The 18,437-nt window shown below is 49.8% G+C and overlaps 1 protein-coding gene across 2 annotated transcripts in view; it reads right to left on the bottom strand.

Annotated features, from left to right (window-relative positions):
- Positions 1-915: 915 nt before the first annotated feature.
- LOC132457943 (kinesin-like protein KIF26A) overlaps positions 916-18,437 on the bottom strand; it is a 35,298-nt gene continuing 17,776 nt past the window's right edge. For both annotated transcript variants that reach the window (XM_060052352.1, XM_060052351.1), the window contains exons 3-13: positions 15,696-15,911; positions 14,038-14,131; positions 12,971-13,236; positions 11,546-11,729; positions 10,043-10,202; positions 9,377-9,539; positions 5,161-8,422; positions 4,422-4,615; positions 3,529-3,552; positions 3,219-3,369; positions 916-3,103 (exon numbers count right to left, since the gene is read on the bottom strand). In XM_060052352.1, the coding sequence (XP_059908335.1) occupies positions 2,916-3,103; positions 3,219-3,369; positions 3,529-3,552; positions 4,422-4,615; positions 5,161-8,422; positions 9,377-9,539; positions 10,043-10,202; positions 11,546-11,729; positions 12,971-13,236; positions 14,038-14,131; positions 15,696-15,911 (4,902 nt within the window). In that variant the 3' untranslated portion in view covers positions 916-2,915. The remainder of the gene's footprint in view (positions 3,104-3,218; positions 3,370-3,528; positions 3,553-4,421; positions 4,616-5,160; positions 8,423-9,376; positions 9,540-10,042; positions 10,203-11,545; positions 11,730-12,970; positions 13,237-14,037; positions 14,132-15,695; positions 15,912-18,437) is intronic.

Below are 18,437 nucleotides of genomic sequence, written 5' to 3'. Positions count from 1 at the left end.
CTATAGGTACACAATCACACGCCGCAGCCGCCCGGCCCATGGTCTACCCCCTTGTACCCCGACTTCCGTCCGGCTGGGGAGCCAGGAGGAGCCAGGAAGGGAAGAGACCATGAGGAACGGTGAGGAGCCCTCAGAGCAGCCAGGGGTCTTGGGTGACTTGTCACGTGGGCAATTACAGTGTGTGCCAAACCTCTGAACGTGGAAGACTCTGAGAATACTAATTCCAATATGATGCCCGCTGGGCAGCTTTGCATGGCATTTAATGAGTTTGGAAAACACACACTCACACATTTGTTGGATCGACTTTGGATACACTTACGTGTTGTTGGGCTTGAGAACACATTTAGGTGGCATTGATAAACTTGTTCCACACCCGCTGATTTACCTTTGGAGCATTTGCTAATCAACAAGACCCTTGATCAAGTCATATATTTAGTAAGACAAATTTTACCTCCTGTTACTTTAAATGGACTCTGGCTGCAGTTATATCATATTTTAAATACGAGTTATAAAATGTAAAACCAGAGGAGGTAAGAAGTTTGCTTGATTAAACCATCTCAACTACCGAAGGAGAAAGCTCTCCCTTGAAAGATCGAAGTCACCATAACTCTGTGCTTCCAATAAGAGTCTGCAAAACACGCTAACCTTGACCTAGAACCAGACATATATGCCTGCTGCTTTTCCAATTTCCTAAAGTCAGCCTGAAGGTCTAAAAGTGACAACTGTGTGAAAATCATTGTGTGGCTCTTTTACGGTATACATGACAAATATTTCTTCCATAGCGGTCCTCTACAGTAAACGTTCTTAGGACTGATGATATCAGAGCCCTCGAGTCATTCGCTCTAATAACAACAATCCCTTAGCTTTGACACAAACATATTTATCTTTTAAATGGGCAGACAAAAAATATCACACTTTGTGTCATCGTTAAGAAGAGACATTTTATTCACAGGTACTGTAAAACACAAGCTGCCATATCATACATTTATACACAGGATTTGAAAAATCCTATAAAAAACCAATGATATTTGAAAATATGGGTATCGATATGAAATATGACCTTACATACAATAATTTCTTGGAAAAAAAGGTCTCTGTTGGATAATAGTAATTTAATTTATGAGCTTTACCCTACAATAGTGAAAACAGAGGTTATTATACAAAAATTTGAATGGTAAAATTGGAGTACAACAGTATTAAAAATGATTAAAAAAATCCCAAGCAGCATCTTCAAAGAGGCCCTGAGAAGGTATTACAAAGTAAAGTAAAGAAAAGGGAAAAAAAAGGCGACTGTCATAGTTGGAGAAATTTGTACCCATCCAAATACAATAAAATCATTTTGTTATTCTAAATACCCGAATTCCACAGCATCCTTTTTAATTGTATCATTCATCATCATCCATTTGGAGTAAAAGCGGGCAAATTCTAGCAGCTGCAAAGAGCCGATATAATGATTGAGCTCTGCTAAACCTCGACCATCGCAGTTGTTGGTAATGACACATTGCACCATTTCACAGCAATCTCCTTCGACACATTTTTTGGAGTCTTTGATTGAGACACTGAACACGTTAAAACCACCATGAGAAAGAAAATAATTGGGAGGATGTAACTAGCAAGTTTGTGTGCTTCTTCTCACGCTCAGATGGGTGTAATAGGCCGTGACACACTGCTGTCTACATATTCCCATTGAGGTTCATAAGTAGTTAGAGTGAATATAATGGTATGCATAGAACCAAAGATTCAGCACCGCTCCAGAGAGAACACTAGAAAAAGGCCCAGCAGATGCTAATCAATGTTCCTTGTATTGTGAATATAGTCAAAGCAAAACCCCGGTCCAGATTCAGTTAGCGGTACAACTGGGCATGCTAACGAGCACTGCTGTGAGCGCAAATGAATTCCCATCGTCAAGGTTAGCTTGCCAATGCGAGCGTTGCTGTTTACTCTAACTGGAAAGTGTGGCAGCAAAGTGAACAGTTAAATCACGTTTAACAACCAACGATGACTGATATGTTTTGGTTTATTCCCACACTTTCAGTTAGGAAGAAAACATGGCTGCCCACGCCTGAGTGACCCCCCCGCCACCTAACTGGTGCTTTAGCTAAGTGCGTCCACAGAGACCCATTGGATCAAGGCAACTGGAGGGGAGAACACATTCACTCCATCCTCGCGAGCCTCCCCAGCCCAGCTGGCAGTGGATGAGTGATCAACAGCAACTGTAGTCCTTGAAAATATAAACCAGGCCGGTGTAGAAAAAAAGGCTAGAAAACGATAGAACCAGAGATAGAACATAAGGCGCAAGAGGCTGGATGGACATGGAACAAATGCTGACTGAGGTTTGAAACATGAGAAAAGGCAGAGAGAGCAATAGCATTACTGTATCGCCATCTTTTTTTCTTCTTTTTAGATTTTTTTTTAACCTAAAAATGAATTTGTACACACAACATAATCATATAAATACACTATACAATGCAATATAAAAACCTTTTTGTTTTGAAAAGGAATATGATCGGAGTTGGATATGCTAATCAGGATACCTGCCCCCCATAAAAAAAACTAAAAGAAAGACTCAACAACAAGACAAGTAAAGAAGGCACTTCTGGTTTGTTATTCATTGACTTTTGGGTAAATGATGGCCACTCGTTTGCCATGCGGACAACAGCATTTGTGCACACGTTTCTCTCCATTTACAACACACTATAGAAAACGAGGCACTGCAGCTAAGTTGTTGAAATTCTCTCTTTGTCCATGCAAAGACTCACACGCTGATTGGGAATGGGGGTGTTGCCCTTTTCAAAGCATTCTTTTCATTCCAGTAAGTATCTATTCACTGGCTGCTACATTTCTTCATCCTTCCTCACTTTCTCTTCCTGGCTCCTCCATACCTCCTCCTTCTCCTGCTTCATCCTCTCCTCTCCTCAGACTCCTACTTCACAGGGACCTTCTCGTACGACCGCCGCCGCCACCGGCGTGCTGATGTCGAAGCATGTCACCATCATCACGCGGGCCTTGCATAGGTTGACGCAGAATTCCAGCTCTTCTGTCGCCTCCACCAAGGCCTCCAGGTAGTCTGCAGATTCTTTGTCCAGATCCTGGTCCACCTCGACTATCAAAGCAAAAAGGCGTGAAGGCTGTTTAGTCCCATGCTAGCACTTCATTCAAATCTCCTAATACACACACGACTTGTTCTGCACCCATGTTCGAAAGAAGGAGGTACTTACACTCTCCGATCCACTTCCTGGGGTCCATCATTAGCCGGGCTTTGGTGTCCTCCAGCTCCTCCCACAATGCCTCATGTTTTACCCGAAGCTCCTTCACCTGCTGTTGCCTTCTCTCCAGAACCTTCAGCTTACTGTTGAAGTACTGCAGGCCCTGAGGGGGGAACACGCACGCGGTGAGACACTGGAGGGGGATCGAGGGGGACATGCCTAACCTGTCGTTTAGTTTGATTTAGAATTTCCTTGATTCCTGAATATAATTTTTTATTCCTGAAAATAATCCATTACGTTGGAGTAATAATGTCATGCGTACCTTTTCAACATCCTGAAATGGTTGCTGAAAGAGAGAAGAAACAAATTAACATATTTTTTAGCTCATTTGCACGTTACAAAATAAACATTCACAAGGAATGTATAAACAGCATGAGTGTACTGTGTATGAAAAGTATTTGCACACGATTCTAATCCTACTTTTGTGATGATGAGTAGGTCTAGGCTAAAGCTGTGCCTTTTCTGAGCCAGTCAACCAGGGATGGCTGGTAAGGACATTGTAAATCATCATTAGCTAATTGAGAGTGAATCAAACGACGATCCAGGGGGTTTAATATGTCCTCTTAACAAGTCCTTCTCTCACTGCCTGACTTGCCGATGCAGTTAATGGCCCACTGGAGAGGAGCAGGCCATAAAGAGCCAAGCGCCCAGATACGAGCTCTGCTGAACGGCTAACAGGGGCTGGTGGTAGTGGCAGGCGAGTCCCGATCTGTAACCGCCAGTGAGCGCCAGCCACCGGGACACAGCGTTTCAATCCCAATTAGACCCAGACAGTAATTGCCTGCTGATCTTTCCACATTCCTGGGAAGCTCTGGCAGAATCCCAAGCCTCGAGGTCTGGTCCCAGACACTAACGCTAGGATTTGCTACCAGGCAGACTTAAGGTCAGACGGCTGAGACACATTTTTCCTGTCTTGTACTTTAATAAGTTTCTGGGAAGGAGTCAGCGAAGACTTTCCCACAATGTAAGCCATCGTGTCGTATGTGGAGCACGTATGGAATCAATGTCGCACATGTAAAGCATGGACGGGGCTCTGCATTGCAATAGGATGTGTTAAATCCTGAGATAGTGCTTTGGGAGATCTAAAATAACTTCAGACATGTGACGCCCCTAGTCACTCACGGAGAACAAGCCAAAATCGTCCCCTCTGCTCACCTCTGCTATTTCCTCCTGTCTCCGTCTTTGGAGTCTTTCCACGTCATCGATCTCATACACCTTAATCTCAAAGGGTTCCTTCAACGGCCCGGACATAGGGGGCAGATCCACCCACTGGCCCGCCGTGCCAGCCTTCTTCCCAAGGGAAGATGCGTCTGGCATGGGCGCGGGGATAAGCCGTCTCCTTTGGAAGCCTACAGGAACCAAGCACCGCAGACACAGTTATAGAGCAGAAATGCAAAAATGGTATTTGCTGGCCACTGTGTGTTAATATGTATGAGCCTCGCTCTGAGTTGTTGAGAGTCGAATGAAGCTCTAGGCGGGCCTGCTGTGTTATGTTGATTACATATTTATAAGGGCTTCATGACTCCTGATTCTCTAGCTCCACAGTATAAACAAATTGAAAAGGTTGGTTTGCTGCAGACAAAAATCTCGCGCTGAAACCAAGACTCTATATTCAAGTCAGTCTATTCGATCAAAATATGCAGAATATAATTATAGTGCATATCTTGATGAATAAAATTATGTTAAAGTAAAGTAATTCAGCACCTGTGTCTGTCGAATTTCCTATGAGAACGGATGAATTTGTTCATTGCAGAATAGCGATGGATCTATTCATTTTGATCGGCTCAACAATAACCCATCGACATTGCTGCATATTAATGTATCAACGGTGTGCTATCAGATAATGTAGGACCTAGACATACGCATCAATATATATAACAGGTTGCATCCTCACCGTTAGACCTCTTCTTGGGGGGCTTGGAGCTCCTCATTCGGCCCGACGACATCCCGCTCTCGCTCATCGAGTCCAGGGCCGAGGAGGCGCTGCCCGTGGCCTCGCTGTCGCGGATCATGCTCTCGTAGCCGCTGCTGCCGCCGCTGTGGTAGAAGAGGGCGGTGCGGCCCATGGCCGGAGGGAGCTCCCCGCTCAGCACGCTGCTGTTGTCGCTGCCGTGGCCGCTGCTGTAGCGCTGCGGCCGCCTGGGAGCCGTGATCTTACTGTAGGGGGAGGGCAGGGCGGCGTTGGGGGACTTGTCGTCCCCGACGTTGGCCCCGCTGTCGTTTCCGCTGTCCGAGTCTCCCGACGCTCGGACATGCTTGCCCGACGTGGTGCTCGACGCCAGCTCGCTCACCCGGCTGTTGGCGGCCCTGATGGCCTGCTTGGTGCCCATAATGGTGCCCCTTCCGGGCTTGCTGCTGACTGCGGTAGTGGTGGTCCTGGTGGCCGATGTCCTCCCGGATGGAGGAAGGTTAGCGTTGGCACCTTTGGTCACTGGTTGTGCTAATGACTTGGTCGAGGAGCTCAGACCTTTAGAATTGCTGGCAGACAGTGAGCGGGCCTTGTTTACATTCGTCACTCCTAACGTCCTGGGGTTAACGCTGGCTTTCGCCTGCCCAGGTTTACCGATTCCTCCGGGGCTCCCGCATGGAGATGGTGGGGAGGTAGCGATGGGAGTGCTTGATGAGCTAGAAATCCCAAAGCGTGGAATAGACCTGCTGGATTTACTGCTGTTGCTCCCCAAACTGGCCCCACTGTTTTCCCTACTGAGAGCTGGTCTTGAACCTGATAGGGACAGGTTGTCACACCTCTCCAGAGACATGTGACTGCCGTAATGTAGCCCACCGTCTCCTCTGGGGCCTTTGGCCTTCAGGCTTGAGGTAATTTTGGGGTCAGACTTCAGACTGGAGGTTTTGAAGCTGTTGAAGTCTCCCCTGCAGCGGACCTCCAGCTCATCCTCTGAGACCAATGACCGCAATGACGATCCCATCCCTGCCTCCCCATAGGCTAACCTTAAGGCACTTTGGGGTAACAGAGTCTTGTTCTTCTGGTCAAGACTGGACTTTCGCACCGGAGGGGGAGGAGGGGAAATGCCACCAGGCCTCGGGAGAGCACTGGCTTTCTGTGTGTTTGCCTTGCTGTGTTTCCCGAGAGAGGAATACTTTAGGCTACTGGTAGATCCAGTGATATCCTGTCTCCCCTTGGACTCTGTTGCAGCATGGATGACAGGCACAGTCCCCAAGGTGGTGGCACCTCGTCTGAGCAGAGGCATTTTGCTTGGGGGTTCGGTTTTCCTACTGGCCGACTTCTCACAGCCATCGACCACCCTTTGGGATGAGGTTGAACCCTGGACCTTGGGTGGACGAGGTACGCTGTTGCTGCTGATAGGTGTTTTGCGGGATGGGATGCCACTCGCTGGGTTTTTGATAAACCTGCCTGTGATAGTGGGCTCAGGTAATTGGGGTTCTGAGTGGTTGTCTATGCGATGCCAAGGGTTCTCTTGCCTGGAGTCCTTACCCAGAGCCTCCCTACTACTACTGTGGCTACTGCTATTATGGGAAATGGATGAGGTAGGTTTAATTTTCCTGGGAAGACTGGAGTGGACTGTGGAGGGACCTTGTGAGGGTTCAGAGGAACTAAGAGATTGAGCTTTAGTGATTTTAGACGTGTACTTCGGTGACCCTTTAGCAGACTGAGGAGTTGGAGGACACTTTGTCAGGGATAACTTACCTGACGCCGCGCTGTCACTGTCAACGTCGGAGAAACTGAAGCCACTGTCATTGAAGGAGCCCTTGGCCTCTCTGGGGGATGGCTCACAATGGAACATACCAAGAGAGTCCAGGTAAAAGGTTCCCTCAGGTCCCACATGCTTGGCCTGTGGTAGAAAGACATCTGTGGAGTGAGCACCTTCGCTCTCCACTGTGCACACGCTAACCTCACTCAGCCAGGAGCTGATGGACGAGCCCCTGCTAGCCATGCAAACCATTGTCTCCTCCTGGTACGGTGAACCCGAATCCGTGTTAACCTCTGACCCTCCGGCGGCTAACGTGTACGCATCAAACTCATCGTTGATGCTGCTGATAATGCTGACAGGCCGGGAGCCAGAGGCCAGGGCCTGCAGGGAACAATCACTGTTGAAGCTGATGATACTCGAGGGCCGGCCCCTGTCTACAATACTGCCGATGGCCAGCTCCTCCACCACAGTGAACACCAGCTCGTCCTCTCCGTTCAGCTCCACCGGCTGCTGGAGGGTGACTGTGGCTCTAAGGATGTCTCGATCCAAGCATCTCTCTCTCAGGGTGGGTCGCATCTGGCAAAGCTCCAATGGTGTCCTGCCCATGTGGGAGGTGAACGAATCCCCCTTTTTCCCAGCTTGGTAGCTCATTCCGACTGGAGGCATTCTGGTGCTGCAGCGTTCCTCATTGTCTCTGTGGTCATTTAGCTGGGGAGGAGGTGGAGCTGGCTTTGGCAGGGGCTTCTTGTTGAAGTATACCTTCTCCCTCACTACAGGCTCTGACACCGCTGCTGCAGCTCCACCCTGATTGCTCGGGCTAGTTGGATTTCCAGTCAACAAGATCTTCTCGCCATCAGCACTGGTCCTACACATACTCTGAGCACCTTCCACGGGGATGCATGGCCTTTGGGCATTGTCTGGTTTAGATTTAGACTCAGGGTTGCTGACTAACGGAGTGGCCACAGCCTTAGGAGACGGTCTGGCTGAGACGCTCTCTTGAGAGGAATCATTAGCAATGATCTTCAAGGGACTATTCCCTGAACCCTCCTTAGGCTTGTCCATCTTGGGGCTGCCCTGGTTCCCCTTGCCTTCCCCAACAAAAGCAGTGGGCTCCTCACTGCCGTCGATGCACTCCAGCCTCTCCTGCAGTTCGGCAAATGTGTTGCATTTGAAAAAGTGGTCTCTGTCGAAAGGGCCGTCTCTCGTAGACCTCCTTCTGTTCAGAGAGGGAATGATTGGAACGAAGGCAGGGGGACCTTCATTGTCGCTCAGCTCCCGGTCTGAGATAGCAGCACCTCCGGGCCCCACGTAAATCACTGTATCACAGGACTGCTCGCTGCTGGAGGAGTATTCCTGGTCACTGAGAAAGGAGGGCAGGTCTGGGTCCAGTGCCACGGTCCGGGGGTGGAAGGGCCTGAGGTGGGGCGGCCGGCGGATCCTGCCCTCCTCACAGGAACTCTCCCCGCCGGAGGAACTGGATGCATACTGCGAAGCAGAGGATAGAAGGGACCTCACTATTTGTTTGCATGTGCATGGGAGGCTAGGGTGAATCACATTAATGTGCCGATCGTTTTTGTAATTAATATTTATCCCAATCCCTTGTTGGACAAAATCAATTACAAACAGATATAAATTTCTCTGAAATTGAACCAGTCAATATATTCCGAAAGAGTAAAAGTGCACGTCAATAGCCATACAGGAATGAATGTCAATAATATGTATTGCGCTTCATTATAATACTGCCTCCGACCCATACTAAATAAATACATGCTGTCATTCCATCTAATTATCTGAGGCCTATATTTCCCTAATCTGAGGAATGCATTACAGAGATCCTTAGGCAGGATGTATTGATCACATGATTAGCTGTTGAGGAGAGGGTGGAGAAATTAGAACTGTCCCTGAATTATAGGGCTAATAAACTTTGATTTGAAGAAGCATACATTCATACAATAATGAGCTCCACGATGCAGAGGTAGGAGACGTCGAAGAGCGCAATGTCAGTCAATTTAATCGATGCATTGAATTCTCCTTGTGCACGGTAGAGAAACAAATGCTCTTGCAGCCCCATTAATAACATACACGATAACTCTGCATTGGATAATTAAATAAATTGAAAGGTAGGACTACTAGAGCATTGCTTCTGGCTAACATTTAAGCACAATAAACCTTGCATTGCGAATCCAGGAACATGTGTTTCAAGACTTTCCATGGAAACTGAAATGGCTGCAGCTTAACTGACATGGTACTCGTATCGCTGGTAAATCAGTGTTTCACGCACTTTCCACGGCAACTGAAACGGCTGCAGCATAACTGACATGGTACTCATATTGGTGGTAGATCAGTGTTTCACGCACTTTCCATTGAAACTGAAACTGCTGCAGCACTCCGCTAATGTGAGCAACACGTTTGCTGTGTTTAGTAGATTCCACCGCGTACCTTCGTCTTCTTCTTCCTCATGCGGTGGATGCGGGAGGCCAGCTGGATGGTGTTGAGGGAGTCGGCGTAGTGGGCCGGGGAGTCCGAGATATGAGCGATCATGGTGGTCCTGCAGTTGATGTTCCCCAGGGACTCCCTGAGCAGCATGGTCAGCTTGCTGTCCCTGGATTGGTGTTCACACAATAAGGCCCAATCCCATTTCTACCCCTTACCCCTTCCCCTTCCCCCTTGTTTTGAAGGGGTAAGGGGAAGGGGTAAGGCCCAATCCCATTTCTACCCCTTACCCCTTACCCTTCCCCCTTGTTTTGAAGGGGTAAGGGGAAGGGGTAAGGCCCAATCCCATTTCTACCCCTTACCCCTTCCCCTTACCCCTTCAAAACAAGGGGGAGGGGTAAGAGGAAGGGGTAAGGGGTAGAAATGGGACTGGGCCTAAATATATTTATCAGTTGAGCCATGCTTCAGCGAGTGCAAGGTCATGACAAATGAAGGTCATGACATGACAAACTGAAGGGCCCACTCGTATCGTATCCGAGATGTAATTTGAAACAGCCTTCAAACTGCGTCAGTGGAAGTTAGACGTACGCTCGCGAGCGGCGACCTTCCAGATAAATCCAGATTACACACAAATATCACGGCAGTAAACAAAAAGGACATGGGTGTTCTTACCTATAAGGTACATGCTTGGCTCCGTTGGCTAGAGCCATGATGACGTTTCCCAGCGCGTTGAGAGACAGACACAGGCCTCCCCCGCCGTCCCGGCTCTTGCTCAGGTCCTTCTCGCAGCTCCCCAGGTCTATGAGGTGCAGCCGGCTCCGCCCACCGGACACTGAGGAGAGAGAAGGGGAGGGCGTGACTCTGGTGCACACTGCAGTGGGACAGTTGGAGCTTGGGGGGTCTGGGGGTAACCACCCTGTAAGATGGGCCTGACTTGTGGGGTAGGATTAGCTCAGGAGTAAGAGAGGGTTGCCTTGTAACCTGAGGTTGCTAGTTTGATCCCCAGCTCCTCCTAGCCGAGTGTCGAGGTGTCCCTGAGCAAAACAACTGATGATGTGTAGTGAGTGGGGCAGCCTTTAGGGGAGTAGCTCACCAACAGGCGGGGGAGTAAGAGGCAGGAGCCTCGTATGTCATTTAAATAGGGAGGGCTCACAGTCATTGTAGTAAGTCATCGTAAGCTGCTGTCACAGCAGAATGTCTGATGATGGAGTCTAAAAGACTAAAGGGGCTAAAAGGTTAAGAAAATAAATGTGCAGCTATACTTTGTTGTGTGCCTGACTAATGTGTCGTTCCACATCGCTGGTGAGAAAACAATGAGTTTTGGGGTTTTGCAACAAGAGGAGAAAAACCATTAAGCTCACATGGGCATGACTTGGAAATTGACTGATTCGCACATTTATTACTTTGAGGCAGAAGTGCAACGCATGAACGCCAACAGTTTTCTTTCTTCTTGCACAAGCCAGAACCCATAAACATTGAACATGGAGACCGGGGAGTTATTTATTTTATTTATACTTATGCTGTCTAGCCTCCAATAAATAACTTTACGGTTATCGGGGCCATAGGAGGCGGGTCACACTTCAAGAGCAATAATAAGAGCTCACTGATCGAGGAATACATGCTGAAACACAATCCATTACACCAAATAAGTGTTCAGAGCCAACATTACTGAAAGTGCTTCTGATTATCTACTGCATTAGATCTATAATTAACTGATTACAGAGCACTCTCTCGTGTTTGTCATCAAGTCTCATTATTGTTAATAAGAGTCACACAGGCATGGAGTACAAAGACGTATGCCATACAGAGAGCACACAGAGTGTCCATGAATGTTCAGATCCTAATTAAGGGAAACGATAAATCCACATTTACAATGTAAAGCACAAGGACAAACCGGCTGCATAGGGGCCTGCCACCAACAACATAAAAGACGACACAAAGTGGATATCCACTTAGGTAGTCCGCCGTCGCAGGCAGGCAGTCCACTCCCGTGCCTCCACAGGCAAGGACACGGCCTAATGGCACCGAATGGGCCCCCAACGCCATCCCTCCTGCAAGACCCTCCAGAGGACGCTTGAGCTAAAGGTAACCAGCGACTCGGAGCTGCTCTCGTCCTTTTGCAGATAAAAGCACTCCCGACCACTAAAGCGGAGCCCGACGGGGGGCTGTACTCACTGCCTCCCTTGCCGCTCTTCTCCATGCGGTACTGGTACACGTGCAGCGTGAACAGCATGTGGGAGTTACGGCGCTCCTCCTCGCCGGCGTCCGCCCGGTTGGTGCTGCGGGCCTCCATGGCGGCGTCCAGGAGGAAGGCTGCCCTCTCGGCCGTGGGGGCACGGAGCTCGCTCTGGTTCTGGAGCTGTATGGGGGAGGGGGGGGGGGTCGAGGGTGGAGGTTAGTGGAGGGACGGAGCAAAGACAAGGAAGATCCTCACGCTGAGTGTGTGTGTGTGTGTGTGTGTGTGTGTGTGTTTGAGACGTGGCCCTCATTGGATCAGGAAGGCATGAGGCTGGGCGGGATACAGAGGAGGAAGGCTTGGGAGCTGTGGGAGCTGGCTAATTGGAGCCAGCCACACGTTTCTTGCCTGTTATATATTGGGTCTCGTGGGCAATGAAAAGTAACAGATATGCACGCCGGGCGGGGGATTAGCAAGGGGGTGATGGGGAGCAGGAGGCCGGGGCACGTCCATCACCGCGCCATGGTGAGAGAATGGAGGTGGCCGACAACAAAGAGCAAGATGGAGGAGGGTTGGAAGAATGCGCCCTAAAGAGACAGCAAAGAGCGAGCAGGGAGCTTCAGAGGAGCCCGGCCGTCCTTTGAAGTCCCAGTCCACACGGTTCCTCCCAAAAACAACATCTGACGGCAACACCTGCCAGCGCCTTCAGAACTCCGCACCCCCCTGCACCCCCCCCCCCCCCCCCCCCCCTCCGAAATAACCCCCGAAAAACACCTTCAGCTATTGTGTTTGTGAGGGGCCAGCACCGACACAGGGGTAGTAAACGCAGATGGATTCCAACAGTAATCATCAGAGTGAGGCTGCGGAGGGAGCCATCAATGGGGGGGGGTAACGTTGGTGGGGAAAACACAAAGCAAAGGATTACAGCGGCAGGTCGACGCAGGGCATCAGACGGACTGGAGAATGGTGGGATGACGAAAAAACAAACACAAAGGCAAAAGGCGAAGGCTCCGTGGGCAGGATGATAGACTGCGGTGTGGATCGGATCAATAGGCAGACACAGTAATACAAAGACAATAATACAGAGGGAGAAAGGGTGGGAGAGAGAGAGGGAGTGGGAGAGAGAGAGAGAGAGAGAGAGACTGAGACAGAGAAAGAGACAAAGAGACAGAGAGAGAGAGAGAGAGAGAGAGAGAGAGAGAGAGAGAGAGACTGAGACAGAGAAAGAGACATAGAGAGAGAGAGAGAGAGAGAGAGAGAGAGAGAGAGAGAGAGAGAGGGAGAGAGAGAGAGAGAGAGAGAGAGAGAAGAGGTAGAGAAAGTGAAAGAGCGAGAGAGAAAGAAAGAAATAGAGTGTTTGCGCGCGAAAGAGATCAAAGAATCAATGGCAGCACGGCCCCAGGTCCTCCCCGTGTCCCCCTCACCTGAGTGCCACAGATGGGGTCCTCGCTGAGGTTGATCCCGGGGGTCTGGCCGTCCTGCGCGCTGCCCGCGGTGGACACCTCGGACAGCAGGTCCTTCAGCTCCTCGTCCTTCCCAAAGATCTCCACGGCGGAGACGCGCACCGAGAAGCGCGTGGCCGCCTTCTCCTTGCGCTCGGTGATCAGCTTGAAGAGCCAGGAGATGGCGCAGGGCACCACCCCCAGGCTCTGCGCCGAGCCGTCCTTGCCCAGCATGGTGTACGTCTTGCCTGGGGACATGATTAGTCGCTGTTAGTGTCTGAGAGCTGGGGAGCAACACATTTACATTTAGGGCATTTAGCAGACGCCTTTATCCAAAGCGACGGTTCAGACACACATTCACACACCGACGCCGGAGGAGGCAACCACGCAAGGCGACAGCTAGCTCGCCAGGAGCAGTTGAGGGTGAGGTGTCTTGCTCAGGGACACCTCGACACTAGTTTGATCCCGGAGGAGCCGGGGATCGAACTAGCCACCTTCTGGTTACAAGTCACCCCCGTGTGTGTTTGCTTCCTCCTCCGAGTGAAAGGGTCGTGGGAGCGGTATCACAAGCAACAAATACATTGTGCAAAAATGGACAAAACGTGATGAGGTCTGAATTTTAAAAGGGTGCACCCAGTAAAAGAAAATCAAAGGGCAGGATGAAACGCACGGCCGGCCTGTCAGGCGCTGAGGAATTACAGCCAATGGCAACGCAGCAGGAGAACTAGCCACCGTGGTTAGAGGCCAGGTCAATGACTGCCGCTTTAATTACCGACCTGAGCCCCCAAGGCTTGATTCACGATTCAAACACACACACACACGCACACGCACACACACACACATCCACACCCGCACACACACATACACACAACCACCATCCATGTTGCTTTCTTTGACACACGCCAGCGCCCACCACTACTAAGCCCATTGTGGACATTGGGATGTGCTAACAAAGGCGACAGAGAGTTTTCTTTGGCTAACACAAAGACCGCGCTGTGATCTGGGAGCGGGGTTGGGCGGGGGGGCGGGGGGGCGGGGGGGGGACCTACCCAGCTTGACGTGGCCGAAGCAGAAGATGCAGCCGTCCGCACCGTTCACCACCGACTGGAGCACCTCCGCCACGGTCCCCGAGCAAACCTCCACCTGGAGAAACACACACACACACACACACACACACACACACACACACACACACACACACACACACACACACACACACACACACACACACACACACACACACACACACACACACACACACACACACACACACGGGCGTTACACTCCATCTAATCAATGCACCAGGAATAAAGTACTTGCTCTGCTTGGTTAATGACAGCCACTGAAGACTGTAGAAAATGTATACTTTTACGGATTTGTCATCATGATTCAACACTGTCTGTTTTAATTGCTCATTTTACATTTTTTTTGCTGTAGTTGATAATCGTCTTTGAAAATAGGCTAACACGGGGAGGAATTCTCATTATGTCTGCGGTTTTTGTGGGTGCATGTGAAAGTATGTCTCTTGTGTGCTTGCGTGCGTGCGTGCGTGCGTGCGTGCGTGTCTTACTGCATTTGCGATAGTTGTTCATATCTGTGTGTGCGCGCAGCTCTGTGATCTTGTGTGTTGCAACACGCGGCTAATGTTTTGCAATCTGTTTGCGCGCCGGGTTCCTCTGGGGGCCAGGGTTTGTGCAGCGGTGGTCTCCTCCTCCCATACATCACGCAGCAAACAAGGCCTCTTAGCGTACAACAGCTAGCTGTTAGCCACCAGCGGCGCTCTCCCTGTGGCTCAAGCAAGAAGCTAAGGGCCAGGGCTTCCAGCAGCATCAAGGCCTGCAGCCAGCAGACACTTTCTGGAGGAGCAGGCTGGGCAGCAGTACCCGTTCATCTCTGAACTCTGCTGCACTCTAGCCCGGTTGATTTTTAAATGTGGGTTGTGCAGCTCTTGGGTTTTATTTTAGCTACTTATATTTTGATTGGATGCCTCGATTGTTTTCAGGCTCTTCAGTAAGTTGATTTGTATAAAAGCAAAGTCTGCTACGTGATTATATGTCAATGTAAAAACAGCTGATGAAAGCCAGAAGAGATTCTGGTGGACCAGAGTTGGATAGCCTTAAGTATTCTGTCCCTTCTTTGTTTTACTCAAGACAAACCTATCATATCGGCACATGTTTGTTCTCATACTTATTTTTTGGGATTTATAAAATGCATCATCTCAAACATATTTGACCAAGGAGCCACGACCGAAAGAAGCAACGGTCAACATCCATCGCACTTTTGAAACGCCTACCTCCTAATAGTTTTGGATCCTACTAAACATGGCTTGTCTGAATCAATGGCAGGATTAAGGCTGGCCAGTCCCTACATGTGCTAGCTATAACTGGTATCAATGCAATGTCGTTCCCATGACTTGAAAGCCCAGCTGTTAGACCAACGCTGGGAAAAATGCACCCACCTCCTATTCCCAGAGTTCCCAGAGCACCATGCTCTTCCCCTAAACCCTACGGGCTCAACCACACCATGGCGACACCCCCCCTCTGCCCTTCTGAGATTAACACCTTGCTGCCCTGCCCATGGGCCTATGCATGTGTGAGATCAGATCACTTCTAAATATAGCCCTATAGTGTGAGAATATATATATCCCCAAGACGGGCGTGGATGGGTCCGTATCGCGGTGAGCATGAAGAAACACGCAACGACTTACTTGAGATGCATCCTGGGTAAACACCGCGTCAAAGGCGAATATCTTGGGCACGGCCACGGTGGCGGCGCGGCGGTGGCTGGAGAGGGAGTGGGGGCTGGAGGCGGGGTCGTAGAGGGTCAGCTGCTTCTTCCTGCTGTCCACCTTCAGGAAGGACCCGGACTCGGAACCGGAGTCGCCTGCCTCCAGGGACGGGCAGATCCGCATCATCACCTTCACCTGGAGACAAAGGGGGGGGGGGCAGGCTGTCAGATCAGAGACTTATGATGATGATGATGATGATGATGATGATGATGATGATGATGAGGACGATTATGTAGATGATGGCGATGAGACTGAGTCTCATGATGATGATGATCATCATCATCATCATCACTTTCACCGGGAGACACAAGGAGGGGGGCGGGGGGGTCGGGCAGGCTGTCAGATCAAAGACTTATGATGATGATGTTGATGATGATGATGAGATGATGAGGATCATCATCATCATCACTTTCACCCGGAGACACAGGGAGGGGGGGCATGCTGTCAGATACACACACATATGATGATGATGATGATGCTGATGATGATGAGGATGATGATGACACAATTATGACTATGCTTATATTACTACTGCTAATGTTTAAATCAATAATTTTGAATATTACCAATATATGTATGGAATAACAAAGCCTCAATAAACCAAAGCAGAGGAAGAGGAATATAAAGGAAAGAAAATGGATCCAACCCAAGGAGAAGTATGGCTCCGCATAACATATCCTGTCCTGAACAACGTGTCAGAGGGGTGACTGATGGCTGCAGTTTCCATGGAAACCTACAGCCCTGCATTGACCAGTGATCCAGCTGGGTCAATACAAAAGCGTAATGGTGTCAGCAAAGGACTACTAAGCCGGGACTGGAATCCGCGGCGGTAAATGGAGGTAGGTGTGTCTCTATCGCTCCGTGCTGCACGATAATCCATGCAGCAGGCTGTTTTCTCTGGAACCGGGGCGACCTATACCAGCATGGGAATGTGAGAGCATATGGGCCCCATCTTATCCCTCCTACTCACACAACCTCCCTCTCTCCCTCCCTCTATCGATGTCCTCTCCCTCTCTCCCCCTCCTTCCTTCTCTTTTCCATCCCTCTGTCCCTCCCTCTCTCTCTTTCCCTTCTTTCTTCCCTCCCTCTATCTCTCCCTCCTCTATCGCTCCATCCCTCCCTCTCTCTCTTCTCCCTCTCTCTCTCCCTCCTTCTCCCTCCCTCCTCCATCACTCCATCCCTCCCTCTATCTCTTCTCCCTCTCTCCATCTCTCGCTCCCTCCTCTCCCTCCTCCATCGCTCCCTCCCTCCTTCTATCTCCCCTCCCTCCATCTCTCTCTCCCTCTTTCTCTCTCTCTCCCTGCTTCCCTATGTCCCTCCCTCCCTTTATCTCCCCTCCCTCCATCTCTCCCTCCATCCCAATTTCCCTCCCTCCATCTCCATCTCAGCCTCCCTCCCCCCTCCCTTCCCCCCACTCCCCCCCTCCCGCTTTATCCCTCCCTTCTTCCTTCCATCTCACCCTCTCCCCCTCTCTCCCTCTCCCCCCCTCTCTGCTTGTGCCTGGAGATCTATGTCGACACAAACACAGTTATAATCGGCCATTGGTATTCTGGTCTTAGCTCAGAGTCTGAAGAAGACCACAAGCTATCGGTCACAGTGCATCATGCCTGAATCATATTAACAGAAACACACAGCTTCCCCCATTTCCTCGGCTCTACATCAATGCATGACAGTATGAGAATACGTGATATTATCAGTGGTCTCCTATTCATCTTTATAAATCATAGCCGATCTGGTTACCTTTTATACACATAGATATTATAGGCATAGCCCTAGGCTTCGTTTGCCAACATATAACTTATAACGAAAGATATTCCATGAAACATACAGTTGAAAATATGATATTTCTGACTGGGCACTGCTGCTCTCAGGCATGGAAAATACCCAACATGCTTCAATTGCAACTAACTCCCCTCTTTCTGACAGAGGGCTGGTTCTCTCTCTCTCTCCCTCTCTCCCTCCCTCCCTCTCTCGTTCAGCCTCTCTTCTTCTCTCCCCTATGCTTTTTTACGCCCACACACACAAAGCTCCAGTCTTCCCCCCAGAATACTGTTTAAATATGGCAACAGAATACAGGCTGCAGAACCTCCAGTTCCATGCAGTAGGCAATCAATCCTATGTTTCTCCCTTGCTACAGCATAGGCGCTGCAGTATCGCCTGAACTCCCAATTAGCATGACTGACACATACATATGTTGATGGAATTACATTTGCTGTGACATTTAAAGTGGACCTAGAGCCAGCCACACTGCGGGGCCTGCAGAGCCTCACCACGGAGCGAGAGCACACGGGACCAGGGGGGGCTAGCAAGAGTAGCATATATGTTGGCAGAGATTTGATTTCCAGGGAGAGCGAGAGGATTGGCTGAAGCGTTTTCACACCTCCGACCTCTCTGTTAATGGGCCCTGTTCCCTTGTTTCTTGAACCACTCCAGATCCATTAGTGGGGCATTTTCACGGCCCGTAACGTGTCTATCGGCTAAGGGAGCAATGTCTGGGTCAAGAGTGGCTCCGACCCAGATAGTGGAAGAACAAGAATGCACCAAAGGGCTTTCCTGTGGGAGACGGTCCAGCACAGTCAAAGCTATGTTGGCTAACGTGTTGGCTTTGGATTTTCTAACGCGGAACTGTTTCGAAAGATAATCTTTGATTGCATGAAGCAC

This window comes from Gadus macrocephalus, chromosome 5 (assembly GCF_031168955.1).
Source record: "Gadus macrocephalus chromosome 5, ASM3116895v1".
NCBI classification, from domain to species: Eukaryota; Metazoa; Chordata; class Actinopteri; order Gadiformes; family Gadidae; genus Gadus; species Gadus macrocephalus.
The sequence above is the reverse complement of the archived record's forward strand: the minus strand, read 5'-3'. Positions and strand labels throughout refer to the sequence as shown.